Source organism: Caretta caretta, chromosome 3, assembly GCF_965140235.1.
Source record: "Caretta caretta isolate rCarCar2 chromosome 3, rCarCar1.hap1, whole genome shotgun sequence".
NCBI classification, from domain to species: domain Eukaryota; kingdom Metazoa; phylum Chordata; order Testudines; family Cheloniidae; genus Caretta; species Caretta caretta.
The window spans coordinates 147,962,763-147,980,708 of NC_134208.1; the positions used below are offsets into that span (position 1 = coordinate 147,962,763).

Here is a 17,946-nt window from a genome sequence, read left to right on the forward strand (position 1 = left end):
TGTAGTTATTGAAGTGTTCTATTTGAATAATCAAGTGGCTCTTGTTAAGAACACCTGATTGAATGGTTCATAAACCAAGGTGGGAGGGCTTGCAAACACTTTGGAGGACATTAGAATTTAAAAAGACCTTGACAAATTAAAGAATTGGACTGAAACCAACAAGATAAAATTCAGTAAAGACAAGTGCAAAGTACTACACTTAGGAAGAAAAAATCAAATGCAGAACTACAAAATGGTGAATAAATGGCCAGGTGGTAGTAATGATGAAAAGGATCTGGTCCAGAGGTCACATGACCACTCTTGTGGCTTCCCTTTGCTTCCTCATCACAAAGTCATTTTTCTGCAGGGGACATAAATTCTGTGCATGTGCAGTGGCATAGAATTCCCCCAGGAATATGGAATAGAAACTGGCTCACTGTACCCAGATTCCCTATTAACTGTCCAGTTTGGTGTTAGTCAGCAAGACAAATTGTCAAGAGGGACTTCAACATTTGGGTATGTTGCAAAACCTTTCTGTTTACACAGGCTTTTCCCGAAGGCAGTGATTAAGTGGGAAGGGTTTTTTTGGAGTGGGGGGCGGCAGGGGGTGTGTGTGTGTGTGTGAGAGAGAGAGTTGCTCATTTAGTTTTGTTGACTTTGTAAATTTTATGGATTTATAGTTGTGTGGTTGATTTTCAGCTATGGAGTAAGGGTAGGATTCTCTCTCCCTACACACTAGCCACATTTTAAATTTTCAAGCATCAGTTAGAAAAACAGTTCAATACAATCCCAATGATCTGTTATCCACAGATCATTGGCATACTCAACCATAACAGCTCCCTGTTCTTAAAACATACTTGGGAGCACTTAAATCTATGAATTATAAGAGCTGCTGTGGTCTGTTGCATTTTTTCATATCCAGGGAGCTTTTAATCTTCAGATACTTTCATGTGTAGTAGTTTGGAACTGCAGACAGAGTACAGTCATTAATTTCTGTTGGATGGGGGCGGGGAGTCCTTTTTTATTTATAAATAACCATATTCTAATACAGCATTTTATTTACATTAAGCTGTTTCCAAGCGTCCAGTGTAGAAGATGGAGTTAGCTGGGCATTTTCTGATGAATCCTTTTGCTTCCAGAAAATGCCATTGCTTCAAAATTAAAGCTTTCTGCAGGAATCCATATCAATTTCAATAAAATTACATTTTAAAAATAAATAAAGCATTTTGCTATGGTTGAAAAGGAATGCTTCCATGTTTTTGTTTCAATATGACTTAACATAAAATAAATTTTGAAATTATATTATAAATTATAATATATAAAACAAAAGTCTAAATTGGAACAAAACATTTAGATTTTAATGAAATGGAGCACTTGACCCAAAACTAATCTTTTCCAGAACATTTTGAATTTTTTTTTTTTTTTTTCAATTCGGAACAAAACCAAACCTGAAAAATCACAGAACTTCCCACCAAACAGGAATTCCGGTTCCTGCACAGCTCTTGTAAAATAAATGACACACACCTAATGAACTGGACAGTTTTACTGTTATCTTCTGCTTTAATGGAATGTGTATAAAAAAGTGTAGCCTACTCTTCTCAGTCATGTCAGAATACAGTTTGCAACTATAGACCGTGGCCAATTATTCTCTTTATCTAAATCTTCTTGTTTTGCATGGCGCATTAAAAGATGGTTTGAATCCCTCCTTGGACTATATAGAACTATGCATAAGAATTTGACATTACTAGTCTGTTTCTTTCTGGTTTGATGGAAGATGCCGTAAATACACCTCAGACAGGCACCTGGAGTTAGATTCTGGTTAATCTCTGAGACTAGGGCTCCATAGAAACAATTTCATGGGAGAGAATTTAAACAAAGGCCAAGATTTTAAAAAATAGGTGTTTAAAGTTAGGCTTGTAATCCACAGTCAGGCTTCTAAATCACTGGCTTGATTTTCAAAAGTGCAAAGCGCCCATCCGCATCCACTAAAGTCACCATAGGTGCGGGAACTAGGAGTGCTGAGGGTGCTGCTGCACCCCTGGCTTGAAGTGGTTTCCATTATATACAGGGTTTACAGTTTGGTTCAGTGGCTCTCAGCACCCCCCTATAAAATTTGTTTCAGCACTGCTGGAAGTCACTGATATTTCCAAGTTGCTCAATAATTTTAAAGTCATATCACTGACATTGCTAACATTAGGCACCTATTTTTGACATTCTTGAGCTAGGTTAGTAAATCATGAACTAGAGTTTTCAAAATGTATTGCCTCCACAGATCACAACCTAATTTCTCCACTTCTTTGGAGTCTTTGTATTTTCTGCCCTAGTGGACAAGAATTGAGGGAGAAAAGGACCAGACATGTCTCTAATTTGTCTCTGTGCTGAGCTGTGCGTACGTAGTGGCAAGAGGACCCCTTTTAGGGTTCTGCTTTCAGTGGCTGAGTTCAATATGAGATTTGATGGTCAGATTAATTATGTAAAAGCAAGTAACCTATCTCTGGCCTTACATGCACTTCCATTTTAGATATGTGGATTTATTGGTACATCCATCTGAAGGAGATTCTTTTTTTAAAATTCCAAATCTACTTTCTAGTTGTAAATAATTCACACTTTTTTCTTATCATCCTGCTAGCTCTGTTGAATTTCTAGATGTTGACTTGAGACAGGTTTACTGTGCAAAACTAATTTACGGAGATAGATGGGAGGCAAGAACATAAATTTATTTTTCATAAATTCACATTTGTCCTGAAGAAAAACATGAATCGAATTGTCTTCCCAATGAGAGCAGTGTATTCTATGTTAGAGGTGTGGTTATGAAAGTACGACTTGGAGAACAGTGGGCTTTACTTGGGTGTGTTTTTTTCCCAACAAACTTCAGACTTAAGGTAATTCAGTGTTCTCTCTCTCTAAGAAAAAGTTAACAAAGCACTGAAATATATACGCTGAAGTCACCTTAACTCCTGTCATCTTTTGTCAAATATTCTTGCATAGCACCATTTACTCAACATATGTATAATGGTAGGGTTTTTATTGTTTGGGTTTTTTAAATTGCTAAATTGTTTGGGTGGGAATTAGAAATTTGATTCTTTCTTGTTCTTGCTTTATGCAATGTAAGGTTCTGTTGTTTTTTATAAGGTTTGTATGCTCTTGGAAGTTTGATTTTATGTATGTTTTAGTATATAATGGAGGGCTTAAATTTGATTAATTGTCTTGTGTGTAAGTGTAGCCTATCTCTCTGATAAAAATGTCTATTTTTATCTCATTATAGCATCTGATAAGTTACACTTGAATACCTAATACTGTTATAGCTGCTGTCTTGTAGCTTATATTAAGGGCACCTACAGTCTCAGGCACCTTTTTATACTTAAATAAATGTAAATAAATAATAATTGAATATGCTTTGTACTTGTAGGCACTTGTAGATCAGTTTGAAGACAAGAAACCATTGGTATCTGAACGAATGAAGATTTTCTACAGTTGTCAGGTGCTTCCACACTGGGCCATAGAGGTACAAACTACCAGTATGATATTTACTCTAGATACTATGTTCAGATGTGATACCAGTGTGTTATGTGCCAGCAATGCCCCTCTGCCATGTACATTGGCCAAACCAGACAGTCTCTATGCAAAAGAATAAATGGACACAAATCTGACATCAGGAATTATAACATTCAAAAACCAGTAGGAGAATACTTCAGCCTCCCTGGTCACTCAATAACAGACTTAAAAGTGGCAATTCTTCAACAAAAAACCTTCAAAAACAGACTCCAATGTGAAACTGCAGAACTGGAATTAATTTGCAAACTGAACACCATCAAATTAGGCCTGAATAAAGACTGGGAGTGGATGAGTCATTACAAAAACTGATTTTACCATACTAATTTCCCCCTACAGTTACTCACACCTTCTTGTCAACATTTTGAAATGGGCCACCATCATTACCACTACAAAAGTAATTTTTCCTCCCTTAGTATTCTACTGTTAATTGAATTGTCTCGTTAGACTGACCCCCCCACTTGGTAAGGCAACTCCCATCTTTTCATGTACTCTGTGTGTGTGTGTGTGTGTATATATATAATTTTATATATAATATATATACCTACTACTGTATTTTCCACTCCATGCATCTAATGAAGTGGGTTCTTATGCCCAAATAAATTTGTTAGTCTCTAAGGTGCTACAAGGACTCCTCGTTGTTTTTACTGATATAGACTAACATGGCTACCACTCTGAAACATGTTCAAATTATTTTTGATATTGTGTGCTATTTTGTGAAGCACCATGTCCTAGAAGCTGCAGTGGAAACCCACTGTCTGCTGCATGTTACCATGTATAAATTGGAAAACTTGTTGAAAAAACTGGATGAACCTAACAATATAGGAATATGTAGATTTAAAAAAGAAAGAAAGAAAAAAAGAAATCAAATTCTAGAACATGTGCAGCTTTTTTATATACATTTCTATCATACACAGAATTGACTGCTTGCTTAGAGATGTTTGCTTGCAAAACAGCTTTTCTGCATGGTCTTCTCGTTTTTTGCTTTAATGGAAAACAGAATAAGAATTCTTCAAAAGAAAATGGAACAAATAGAGTTAGTGTGTTCTACAGTTACCAAAATACCACAAATGAAAAGCGTTGCCATTCTTAGGGGTCTGCTTCCTGTCTCTCCATCTACCCATTAATGAGGTAGACCAAGTCTTATAGGAAGTGGGTCATGGCCAGAGTACTCTGGGTCAGTGGGTGAGATAACCCTGTTTGTTTCCATTTTCCACATAAGCCTGAAGTCCTCCTATACCTCAATAAGGTTCTGCCTCCTAGATGTTGGCCTTTCACTTTGATCCAGGCCCACTCCCCCATCAGTCCCTTTAGTGCCCACTTCCCCTCCTCCACTATGTGATGGATTTTCTTAATAATTCCCTCTTTTCCCCTGTGGAATCTGATACCTCATCCCACAAGAGGAATACCAAAGCTGAAGCACTCTTATTTTCTAGTCATGCAGCTTCTTTTTTTGTAGGATGAAGAGGGCATTTTTTTCCAGCTACATTTTAATTTTAAGTGGAAGGTCATGCTATTTGAAAGATGTCAGACTGTGCGTAGTCTTATCTGGTGGTATATTTAACGCAGTATCAGAGGGGTAGCCTTGTTAGTCTGAATCCACAAAAACAACGAGGAGTCCAGTGGCACTTTAAAGACTAACAGCTTTATTTGGGCATAAGCTTTTGTGGGTAAAAAACCCACTTCAGATGCATGGAGTGAAAATTACAGGTACAGGCATAAATATATATTGGCACATGAAGATAATGTAACTTACATTACAAGTGGAGAACCAGTGTTGAAGGCCAATTCAATCAGGGTGGATGTGGTCCACTCCCAATAATTGATGAGGTGGTGTCAATACCAAGAGAGGGAAAATTGCTTTGGTAGTGAGCCAGCCGCTCCCAGTCCCTATTCAAGCCCAAATTGATGGTGTTAAGTTTGCAAATGAATTGTAGATCTGCAGTTTCTCTTTGAAGTGTGTTTTTGTTGAATAATGGCTACTTTTAAATCTGTTGTTGAATGTCCAGGGAGATTGAAGTGTTCTCCTACTGGCTTTTGTATGTTACTATTCCTGATGTCTGATGTGTGTCCATTTATCCTCCTACGTAGAGACTGTCTGGTTTGGCCAATGTACATGGCAGAGGGGCATTGCTGGCACATGGCATATATCACATTAGTAGATGTGCAGGTGAATGAGCCCCTGATGGTGTGGTTGGGTCCTATGATGTTGTCGCTAGAGTAGATATGGGGATAGAGAAGGCAACGGGGATTGGTTCCTGGGTTAGTGTTTCTGTGGTGTGGTTTGTAGTTGCTGGTGAGTATTTGCTTCAGGTTGGGGGGGGGGGGTGGGTTGGCTGTCTGTAAGCGAGGATTGACCTGCCTCCCAAGGCCTGTGAGAGTGGGGGATCGTTTTCCAGGATGGGTTTTAGTCTGTTGATGTGCTAGAAAGGTTTTAGCTGGGGGCTGAATGTGATGGCCAGTGGTGTTTTGTTATTTTCCTTATTGAGCCTGTCCTGTAGTAGGTGACTTCTGGGTACTATTGCTGTAATAAGATGGTGTTGTATGGTAGTGATAACGTGTATGAATACATATCAAATTGCAGAGGCTATAGATCCCAATTCTGTAGTGAGATGCTCACATGTGGATGCTTGTACCTGCATAGAGCTCCATTAAATCAATTTGATCTCCGAATGAGCTTAGGGGGGTTGCCTTCATTATCTCATTGCAGGATTGGGGCCTTACTTAGTAAATTTCTATATATTTCTACAAATAAAATTATGTATTTTATATGTGGTAAGCAAGTTTATAATTTCTTTAAAACTGAAGGGGATATTGCTATATTAATCTCTTTTTTAAAAAAAACAAAAAACTTCAAAGTCTAGAAAACACAGCTTAATAGGTTAGTTTAAAATGGAATTACTTATTTTTAAAAGTTAAATAAATATTGTATTGCAATGTGTCTGCTCTCAAATCTTTGTCTTTCCTTTAAGTCAGATCTGTATGGCTGCTCAAACTGGACTGATGTGCCTTCTGGAAGGAGCTCTAAATTTTTCCAATTTTTTCACATCAAAAATTATTTATGGAGATTGTTACATTGTGTGGACAAGTTTACTTTAAATATATTTGAAACAATACAAAGGAATTTTTATTAGGATGATTTGTCAGCGATGAGCAAAATTCAGATGCTTGATTGGGATTAATCACCCAGAAGTTATCCAAACTTTATCCCAACCCCATTAGTCTTCAAAATTTGGCTACACATCTCATGAGAAATGTTTCTTGTATTTTTTGTGTTTCCTGTTAAGGCCAGAAATGCCTGTAACATCTTTTTTAAAAATGATAATGAACATGCATTTAACTTTTCTCTATTATTTTTGACTTTCAGCACCAACTTGCAAGCTTACTCTTTGAACTGGGGTGCACAAGTTCAGCTCTCCAGATCTTTGAGAAGCTGGAAATGTGGGAAGCTGTAGTAATCTGCTATGAAAGAGCAGGACAGCATGGGAAGGTGAGAGAGTCTTGTTTCTGAGCTGAGTTTCTTGGATTTTGTTATTTATATTACAGTAGCACCTAGAAATCTTGTTGTGCTACGCACTGTATACATGTACACACATGCAGATACACACAGAGCTGTTATGTATTAGTACAAATAGATATGAACTCACCCAACTTTTTTCTATTTAGCAATTCAAACAATGGCTGATTTATTGTAGGTGTCATGGCAGAAGTGGGTCTGGCGAAGGTATTTGAACTGGGAGAGGGTAGTACAGGTCAGCCCACGGTCAGTGTCCATACACAAGGAGAAGTGTGTGAAGAAAATATTTGTGGGGAAAGAGGACAAGCAGCAAATGAGTTTAGTATCATTGGTAGAACTGAGAAGGACCTGTGGTTGGGGACATGTTGGGAGAGGAATGCGTGAGTGAGAAGTGGCTTTGGAGGTGAGAGCAAGAAGTTTGAACTTGATAGCGTGACTGATTGTGTGTGAGAGAGAGAGAGAGAGAAGGGTGATGTGGTCCTGGCTAAGGACAATGAAGACTGTTTTATATGGTGGGGTACAATGTGAGTGTTACAGATTAGGAGGTTCAAATAATCAAAATGGGGAGATGCTGAGGGCCTGGACAAGAGTTCTGACTGTGTGAAAATAGGTAATCCAGTTATAATTCCTACTTAACTTTAGTTCTCATTTAACGGTAGCTCAAACAGACATATGCTGTACGTTTTGTTTTTAAAAGGCATAGTTTTAAGAATCATTAAGATAAATCAAATACTCAAGTCGGGAAATGCAGTTTTTAAGATTGAAAGTTCCACTTTAACTCTCCCTGCTTGGTTGTTTCTCTGCTGAGGTTTCTCTGAACTTCTCCCTCCATTGCACTAGCACTTGTGACCAGCAGTGGGAGCACTAGGGTAGGCCAGCCAGTTGACATTTACTGCTGTCATCTAACCCCATATGCTGATGACACAGTAGTATAAAGCTGCTGGTGGCTAGTCTGTATTAGCCCTACCTTTTGCTCACACCAATGAAAATACACTGGTGCTAAAGCATTGATGAAAGGAATTTAAGAAAATGCTTACTGGATATGTTACCTGTTTGCTTATACCTTTAAATGTGTTCTGATTATGCTAATATGTCCAGGTGGGAAGATTGATAAAATAAGATCCATGGTAAAAACCCTGTTTTCAGTAGCACGTAACTTTCTGAAAGGTGAAAGTTTTTCCTCTTTAGTCTCTTGGCCACCTTACTCAGATCTACTGATACATGGAGAACCTATTTAAAGCCATACATGGAAAGACTGGGCTTACATTGAGTTAAGGTTGCAGAGGCAGTTTGTAGTCTTTTTATATAGAATTGTAACTTGTCAATTAAAACAAATAACCTAGAATTTCTTTTAATGCCTTATGTAACTTTTTCCAATTATACTAGGCCAATATCTAGATCTTGGTAATTATAAACTGACAGATCTGTGTTTCGCTGCCAAATGCCATGTCACATTATGCCTGCCTTGGGGATACTGTGCTACTCTAAGGACTCTTTCAGTACAGTAGAGAAATAGAGGTCAATATTTTCCATTTCCTGGAAACACATTCTGTTCTAGTTAAATGCACCAACTGCCCATAGGGAGTTATGAAAATGGCATTCAGGCAGAGTATCTGACACAGGAAACTGCTTTCAGAATTGATGTTTGTACAGCACTTTGAAAATACATAACACCATGTAAGTGCTATGTAGCAACAGTACTGAAAACAAGGTTAGATCTAGAGCAAACCGACAAAAAAAGATTTAGCTGTAAGACAAGGAGTGAGTATATTTGTGCTCATTATCAAGAGAGCATTATTAATGTGAAATATTCCTATTAAAAAGACACTGTAACTAGACGTGTGGAAATGCATGAGAATCTGCGAGTGCGAAATATTGTCAGTGGATGGAGCAGCCTCAGAGCAAGTTGTGTTAGACAAGGCTTTGTACCTGATTCTCAGGATTGCTATTTTAAAATGAGAGTAATGAAAAGCTGAAAAAACTTACAAAATGGTCAAACACTGAAGAATATTAAGGGGGGAATATTAAGCCCTAGAGTCATATCATGCTCTTTATTTCTACTTTTGAATTCTTGGTTGACAAAAAAGTTACAAACATCAACAATGCAGATACAGAAGTGAAGAGGTAAAGTAGTGCTACAATTAGTACTGCAGCATATATTAGATTCATGTATTAGATCCAATATACTTGAGAAAAGCCTCAATGATAACTGGGAGAGTGCATATAGCCGCATAAAATTTGCTAAGAGCAAGAGGTTACTAAAGTTTAGTAAACTGTTTTCTGGATTTTTGTATGATTATTGGATATGACTCTACTTATTTATTTCATAATATGAATATAATTAGTGGAATCTGGTATCATAAAGTGAGCCAGCAAAAGAGCAACACAGTGCCAAGCAAGGAGCAAAACAGAACACTTATACAAAAAGAGCAATTTAAGTTGTGAACACACAGTGTGGTGTTAGTTACTGACCTTGTCATTCCAATTTTTTCACTTGTTGCATTCCTCCAATAGACCTATTGAAGAGCAGACACCAGTCTTCATGGATGTGGTAAAAAAGTAGGCTGAGGAAAGGGTCCTGAGCCTGTCAATACTACTGAAAACTAAAGAGGGGCATTTGTACCAAATGGAAATGTTACTGGGAGCATAAATTTGAGGGAGAGGGCAATGGCTATAGAAGCTAAGATGTTCTTGAAACCTTGAATAAGGCATCCGGTTTAAAAATATCACCCAGCCTTTCAGTAATGGCCCCTAGCCTCCAGCACCTGCCCTGTGCACACACTTCACCTTCAGCCAGAGAACTGCATGTTTTGCCAGCTGGCAAATAGACCTACACCCACTACTTCCTCTCTGCTTTGCCCCCTCCATGCTGCTTGGTATGTGTCAAAGGTGTAAATGAAGGGCTGTTAGGAGCAGAGCTCCCTCCTCAGCTTCTCCTGCATTAGTTCAAGCCATTGAACCCACTGTGGTTTACTAGGGTCAGGCGAGACATCAGAGGAGAGGGCTGCTAGCTTGGTTCTTAAGACATCTTCAGGGACAAGACACCCTTCCCTCCATCATTGTGGAGGCTTGGTGGGAACTTGTTCCTTACCCTAACTTGGGGATAGTTCCAGCCCCGCTCCTCACCCACCTTCCCCAGCCTTTGACTTACCTGTGAATTTCCACCTTGAGGAGTGCCAGTGTAACAAGGCAGTAGATGCTTGTGAGATGGACACTGCTTTGGAGGAGGGGAATTGCTCCCCCTAGGACAGAGCTATTTGGGGACATAGTTGTGGGGAGCCTGCATGGGGTTTGGCCCTCCTGACCACTTGCCGTGTTAGAGAGACAGCAAGAATGTGGAGAGAGGAGGAGCTCCTGGAAAGAAAGCTCCTGGAATGGGGTGGGGACTCCCTCATGTGCAGGAGCCCTAGAACACTGCTTCCCCTTCTTCCTCGGGTGGGAAAAGCCAGGAACAGAGCCCAGCTTTGCAGCTGCAGAGGCAGCAATCCATATGTCAGCGATCGTCCTTGTCACCACAGGAGAAGTCTATGAATGCAAAACCACAAAACATTACAAATGTTACTTCATGCAGGGGAACAACAATAGGAAGAGCTGGGAAGCCTGTTTCACCCTCTTATTCTGACTGTCTGTGCATTACAGAGACAAGGTGGGTGAGGCAATATCTTTTATTGGACCAACTTCTGTTGGTGACGGAGACTAGCTTTTGCACTTATACAGAGCTCTTTTTCAAGTCTGGGAAATGTACTCAGTGTGTCACAACTCAGTACTAGGTGGAACAGTTTTTTTTTTAGAAGATAACACATTTCAAGAGATCATTGAAGGTGTAGTGGCCCATTAACACTTCTTCAGTCATGGGGGGAAGGGAGCTGGGAGGGGTTATTAGTGGGTTACAGATTGTTGTAATAAACCATAAATCCAATGTGTCTATTCAGTCCATGATTTTTAATGTCTAGCAAAGTTATGAATTTAAGCTCTCAGGCTCATCTTTTGAAGGTGTTGTGCAGGTTTCCTCTAAGAATGAGGATTGAGAGGTCAGATATAGAGAGTGGTCGCTTTCTGAAAAGTGTTCACCCTCAGATGATGTTTTTGTCTTTTATTATTTTTCTGTGTGAGTTCATTCCAAGAGCGCAGTGATTGTCTTGTTTTACCCATTTAGTTGTTGTTGGGGCCTTAATGCACTGGATAAGGTATTCCACATATTGTGATAGGCATGCATAGGATCCATGGATCTTGAAAGGTGTGTTGTGGGGAGTGTTGATTATCACAGCAGTAGAGAAATGTCTACAGGTTTTGTAACTGTTGTTCTGGCAGGGTCCGGTGCCACTTTGAGTTGATGTGCCCTGGTGTAAGCTGGGACCAACATGCCTACAATACTGCCTGTGCAATTTGTGGCAGAAAAGGAGTATCATGAAGTGCTGTGCAGCACAGGAACATGGGAAGGGGAAAGACAGGACAATTTAGATGAATATCAGAAAAGCTTCTTCAAGGCAAGATCAAACTAGTATATAAATTACTAAATTAATATTTTACATGATGCTTTGAAAATGTGACTACTGCCATTAAACTTTACAACAGGCTTGTAGAGAAATAAGTATTCCCTATATGTAGAAGAGGAAACTGAGACAAAGACTGCAATGAGTCAGTTCCAAAACAGGAATTAGAATTTGGGAGTTTCCCTCTCCCACCCTCATGCTCAACCCACTCTGTCATACTACCTCTCTAGTAGACTGTCAAATACACTCCCAAGGGTAGGATGACCAGATGTCCCTTTTTTAAGCCCTCCTGCGTGTGTCCTGACTTTTTTTTTTTTTTACAAATGGGCAAATTGTCCTGTATTTTGGGTCTCCCACACCCACCCGGGCCGCTCCCCGTGCTGGTCCATCAGCACAGCCCCCACTGCGTGCTGGCTCTCGGCCAGCAGGGCCTCGCCCCCGTCCCATTTCCAGCCGGCACTGGCTGCGCTCTGCGGTGGTTAGTGAGTGCGGGCAGGCTCCAGGCAGTGGCCGTTTGTGTCACCTCTGCTGCCCACCCATCGGCCCATTAGTGCATTATCTTTCTTCATGTTTTAAATAAGTGTCTAGTGAACTGAGCTCTTGCTTTCATTCCAGTTCAGCTTAGACACGCCTGTCCAAACCATTTAATTGTAACCAAATCTTGTTTAAATCAGCAATATTTATGAAACTGTAATTTTAGTTTTATTTACCATGTTAAATTTACCTTTTTTATAAAGTTAAATTTAAGAAGTTTTGTGAAGATTAAGAAAAGTAGCTTGTTCTATAGTTTGGGAACATGCTCAAAATATATTTTTCAAAAGTTCATTTTATTTTGATTTCATTGCTAATTATGTAACATTTCAAGTGATTAAAAATGTGTTTAATGATTAAGAATTATGAAATGAATCTCTCACACAGCGATTACACTTCATTTATCTAAATTATGGTCTTACCAAGAGAAGATCACCACTCAGATCCACATGAAGGATTTTGCTTCCGATATTTTTCTTTCTACAGAACCAGAATTCCCATCAAAGAGCAGGATACCAGTTTATATCTGCTACAAGATTACAAGAGTAATTTTGCTCTTAACAAAAATGCACAGCATAATGGGAAATCTTGATTTGAAGCATTATCCAGATTTGTATGAGCCAACAAACTAATCATTTTTAAAAATCCAGATAATTTTGTGACTTTGTGATAAGAATCATTTGCATTAGTCCTGTGAAGATTGGAGGAACAAAGAGAGGATGAAAAACCAACTGCATAATATATATGGGAGGTGAACAGACAAAGTATTGTATATTTAATTATTCTGTTTTATCTCCAAGCTGGAATATTTATATTGGCAATGAATCCCTGCAAATTCAGGCCAAAACATACTGTTTTTGCGCACTTAAATGTAAAATGTAATTAGTGAATAGCTGGGCTGTTTGTGTAGTGTGTAACAGTACTAGGCACTACCATACAGAGACCTGGGTTTGGGAGTGACTTACACAGGATGAGGTAAAGGAGCAGCATGCAATGCCCTTTTCAGCTCATAGCTGCTGTTCACAGCAGAATTGGTTAGTCTCTAAGATGCCACTAGTACTCCTTTTCTTTTTGCGAATACAGACTAACACGGCTGCTACTCTGAAACCTATTTTAATTGTGTGGTTCTCTCTGTTCTAGAACAATTAATCATCTTTGAGATCAGCTGTCAATATTTATTAATTTAATCACAGTCAGAGAAGTTAGAGATGTGAGGAAAAATTATTTGTTATCTAGTCTTTCCCTCTGCCAGCTTAGGGTTTTTTATGAAGGTATATTTTTCTCATGCTTTGCCCAGTCTAATAATAAATGTCTCAAGTAATAGAGATTTCACAGCTTCCTTTGGAAAACTATTCCACTGCTTAAGAACTCTTACTGGTCAGAAATTTTTCCTGAGACTCAGCCTACAATTTTCTGCTTCTTAATTTGGTACCATATTTTCCAATTATGTTCCCATACAATCCTAAACAATTCCTCTCCCTTCTTTGTTTATGCCCTTCCAGTATTTGTAGACTGTTATGTTTCTGCTAAATCTTCACTTACCATAGATGGCAGCAAGAATGTCTTAATATATTAGAGATGAAAATATTCACAACAAAAGGGCTTGAAAGGGCTCGCTCTTTCTGAAGATTTCTGAATGGGCTCTTTGAACTTTATTAATAGTCCAAAATTAACCTGTATGCCCAAAATTGAGGGAGGGGCAGTAGAAGACTGCACACACATTGGCCATTTTTTCTGACTGAATTCCCTAGAGATTATGCAAGTGTGGGGAAGGAAAATAGCTTTCATTAGAACAGAAGAGGGAAGAATCATTCCCACGTGAAGATCAACAGTGCAGTTGCCTTAGGTAGAGTGAGTGACATACTGCAGGGGAATGTGATTAATAATAAACTGCTCAACCTTAGCTCTGTGGCAGGATTTATTGGACTAAGCCATAATATCATATGGTTCAAACTGATCCTTTCAAATAGAGAGCATACACTGAGTTGAATTCTGAATGATGCTGCTAATATCTGTGTGTGTTATGTGTTGAGGTTATATTTGGGTGGGGGGAAATTCACTTTGGACCACTGATGATAGACCACTACCTATTTATTTATTGGTGAGACTAAGGAGGGGAAAGTATCTTTTTGAAACTTTGAGGTTAGGGAGAGACTGTAACCTGGCACTGAGGAAAGTAAGACAGAGTTATAAAGGGTATTGTAGGCACTCAATTTTAACAGGTCTTGTGGGAACTCCAGCATATATCCTCTCTTCCAAAAGCCTGCAAATCCTCTGAAGCTTGGTTTTTAAATGCTTACTTATGTCTGAATATATTTTTATCTCCTACATTTAGATGAAAATATAGCTTTTATTTGTACATTTTGTAGAACAGTAGCAGCCACAGCCAAGAGGGAGTAAAGAGAGAGGTAACATAAAACATGTTGGAAGCATTGCCTCCAGAAGGGGCAAATTAGAGATCAGGAAATGGAATAAGCATTGAGGATACCTAATGAGGTGATTCAAACAAAGAAGAATAAAAGAGCAGGCAGGACCTGTCAGTAGCCTAATAGTAGCGGCAGTGCACTACCATGTAAGAGATACAGATTGGATTTCCAGAGTTTGTATTTGCTTGTTGGGCAAAAGATACAGTTGAGGCATGAAATGGGGAACAGCTATTTGCAGCTTTAACGTACTGACACTTTCCCCAGTACAAAGAGGTAAAGGTTAATCCCATTTTGACACTGAGGTGCTCCCAGGTTGTACCATATTTCAAAATTTTACTGGAGAAAAATTCTCCTTTTCACGTAGTCCTCTGCTTTATCTCCAAATAGTCCTCTGCTGGAAAATGTAAGAGTTTACATTTCACCTTGACTTCCATGAAAAACAGTTTGAAAAAAATTGATCTCTGAAATGACTCCTTTTTACTGCACTAGAGTTGCAATAAAAATGAATATGGCTTTCGTATTTAACATAAGTAAATCATGCCTTAAGGTTCATGCAGACATGAACAGAATTTTAACAACAGCACTTAAATGTTAGTCTTTGGGCTTTACAAGATGTAAAAGAATTTATGGAACTTTTTTTTTTTTTTTCAAGGATTTATCTCTGACACAGACTTTGTTCAAGATACTGTTTTGTTTTTCAGATTTCTTGACTTTTCTTAGATTATGTAAGGAACTGCTAAAGTGTAAAATCTGAGAGACAATGGTAATATGTGGTTAGATTGACCATGGATTCTCCTATTAAGGGGCTCATTTCCTTTTTATTTTTATAATAGGCGGAAGAAGTCTTGAGGCGAGAGCTAGAAAAAAAGGAAACACCAGGATTATATTGCTTGCTGGGTGATGTTCTTAAAGATCACCAGTACTTTGACAAGGCTTGGGAGTTATCTAAGCATCGCAGTGCCCGGGCCCAGCGCTCCAAGGGTCTCCTCTATCTTCGCAACAAAGAGTTCAGAGAATGTGTGGAGTGCTTCGAATGTTCAGTGAAGATTAACCCCATGCAGGTTGGGAACGAAAAACAAATATGGCTTTTAAAGTTTGCATGTTTACTTTTTAATTTTGTTGTGTTTTTAAATTTATTTTTCAAAATTTAAAAACAGGTTAACTGTGTTCACAAATGGTCAGAGTAACCGTTTTAACGTTATTAATTTATGTGGTAAACATTGCTGATCTTCAAGGTGAGAGACTAAGAGCTCTGTCTAGAAGCAGCATAATAAGGGAATGGACATGTACAAGCTTTCCTATGCAGGCCTTCTGCTGAAATTGAGACTTGGCTTTTTGCATCCCCACTGTCCCCAAAATGCCAAGACACTGCAAATGGTAGTGTTGCTAGGCAATAAAGGGTGGGGTGGACTAACCGCATCTGAAGTTTCTTCTCACCGCCAAATGGTCTGGATCAGAACTTTCAGTGACCTCATGTGATGCACTTCTAGAAGTGATAGTTGTACGTAGTTTTACAAGTTTTATACTACTTTACAAACATTTTATTATTTAATCTATTTGGCCCAAGTGTAGTATTAAAGTGCAAAAGTTTGCAAAAGACAACGCAGTAATACAATTATGGTATAATATAGAAGGTATTTCTCACTAATGTATATTCTTAATCTGGCATGATATTTTTTCATGTAATATAGTTCCCTAGCTGCAAAATAGTATTTCATGTGCATTTAAGAATATATCAATTTTATAGGCATCTTAGAAGTACCTAAAATAGAGATTATAATTTATAGAATCTTAACACTATTACTCCCTCCTTTTCTGCTGGCAAAAGATTTTTACATGCAAATGTATTTATAAATTTGATTGGCTGTCTTGCATCCTAGTTAAAGAAAACAGACCATATAGATATTTTCAGTAGCGAATCCTGCAAAAGAGTCGTAGGAACTACCATTTGGGTAGTGACAAGCTTATGGGTGCAGCTAAATCCACTCTTAAAAACTCTTCACTCTTAAAAACATGTATGCTGATGTTTCGGTTTAGGGCTGAATTGTGTCTTATAACTATTGCCTTGCACTGGGAATGGATTACAGCTGCCACTTCCCAGCAGGTATTGTGCTTCATAGATGACTCCTAGAGCTCCTTAACAAATATGGGGAGCACTGCTCACACCCCATAAGACCTTTCTTGGATTCATTTCTTCTGCACATCTCTTGGCTGAGTAGTGGTTCTAGGCCAACAAAGTTTTTGTCCTTGGGGGAGTTTGAGGATTTTTGGCTATGAATAGGCCTGCATGGATAGCACAAACCTAGAGTGGCACCTTATGGCCTGTCCCTCCCTCTGTGCAGTAGCTAACCCCATTCTGGTCCTTTATGAAGAGATCTTGCACTTTGACAGTAAACAGAAAACAGATATGAATTTTCATTTAACACAGTCTGCATGAGGTACCACAGGAAGAGAGAAGGTTCCAGCAAAGTAAAGTAGAACGTCATCTGTCAGTGTTTCCAGGCAAGATCCAGAAACAAGGTTAGGAGTACTAGTGGCACCTTAGAGACTAACCAATTTATTTGAGCATAAGCTTTCGTAAGCTACAGCTCACTTCATCAGATGCACGAAAGCTTATGCTCAAATAAATTGGTTAGTCTCTAAGGTGCCACTAGTACTCCTTTTCTTTTTGCGAATACAGACTAACATGGCTGCTACTCAGAAACAAGGTTGTAACTGAGAACCCTGTAAACCAAACAGATAAGCTGAAACGGTCTGGGAAAGCAAAATGGAGCTTCCCAAGCAACAAAAATCTATCTCTTGGTTCAAGGGGATTGAAGAAAGTTTGGGATCTTCTCACAAAACCAACCACAAGAAATAAGGGAAGAGTGAGCACCATCAAAAAGGCCTTGATTTGCTGTGAGAATAAGGGGATCCTGCAGTTGGAGAAAAGAGGGTACTAACAGGTACAAGCAGTAAATAGTCTTATCCTTTAAATTCTTCAGATTATGATTTCTGGTACCTCTGTTATCGTGTAACCAAAAGCTTAGAACATGAGAAAGAGAGAGAGGTTGGGGAAAGGGTATATTTGGGAGAAATTTGGTTATATGGATAGACAGAATTTAACCAAGGGGAGTGCCAGGCAAGAAGAGTAGTTGAGATAATACCACATCTGAGGTTTTAAAAAAAAGGAGAGGGGTGGGGGAGACTTCATCACTCAAACATGAAAGCAAGGAAGAGGAAAACACTCCAGAGGCGGTGTCTGTATCTGTGACTGACTTGAGCCATCTCTGTGAGTCAGCAAGAACTTTTATAAATTGAGATGATGATGAGGCTGTTAACTGAGACAGGAGAAAAATGCAGGAGAGCTGTATTAGGTTTTTGAAAATTAGACATTTGAGGTTCATCGAGGATGTAGGAAATAAAAATAAATGACTTTGAAATGTTGGTAGCACAGTAAAAGAAAGCA

At 38.8% G+C, this 17,946-nt stretch overlaps 1 protein-coding gene across 3 annotated transcripts in view; it reads left to right on the top strand.

Annotated features, from left to right (window-relative positions):
* TTC27 (tetratricopeptide repeat domain 27) overlaps nucleotides 1–17,946 on the top strand; it is a 182,670-nt gene that overhangs the window by 118,876 nt on the left and 45,848 nt on the right. For all 3 annotated transcript variants that reach the window (XM_048843605.2, XM_048843604.2, XM_048843606.2), the window contains 3 exons: nucleotides 3,389–3,484; nucleotides 6,899–7,021; nucleotides 15,332–15,559. In XM_048843605.2, coding sequence (XP_048699562.2) covers nucleotides 3,389–3,484; nucleotides 6,899–7,021; nucleotides 15,332–15,559 — 447 coding nt within the window. The remainder of the gene's footprint in view (nucleotides 1–3,388; nucleotides 3,485–6,898; nucleotides 7,022–15,331; nucleotides 15,560–17,946) is intronic.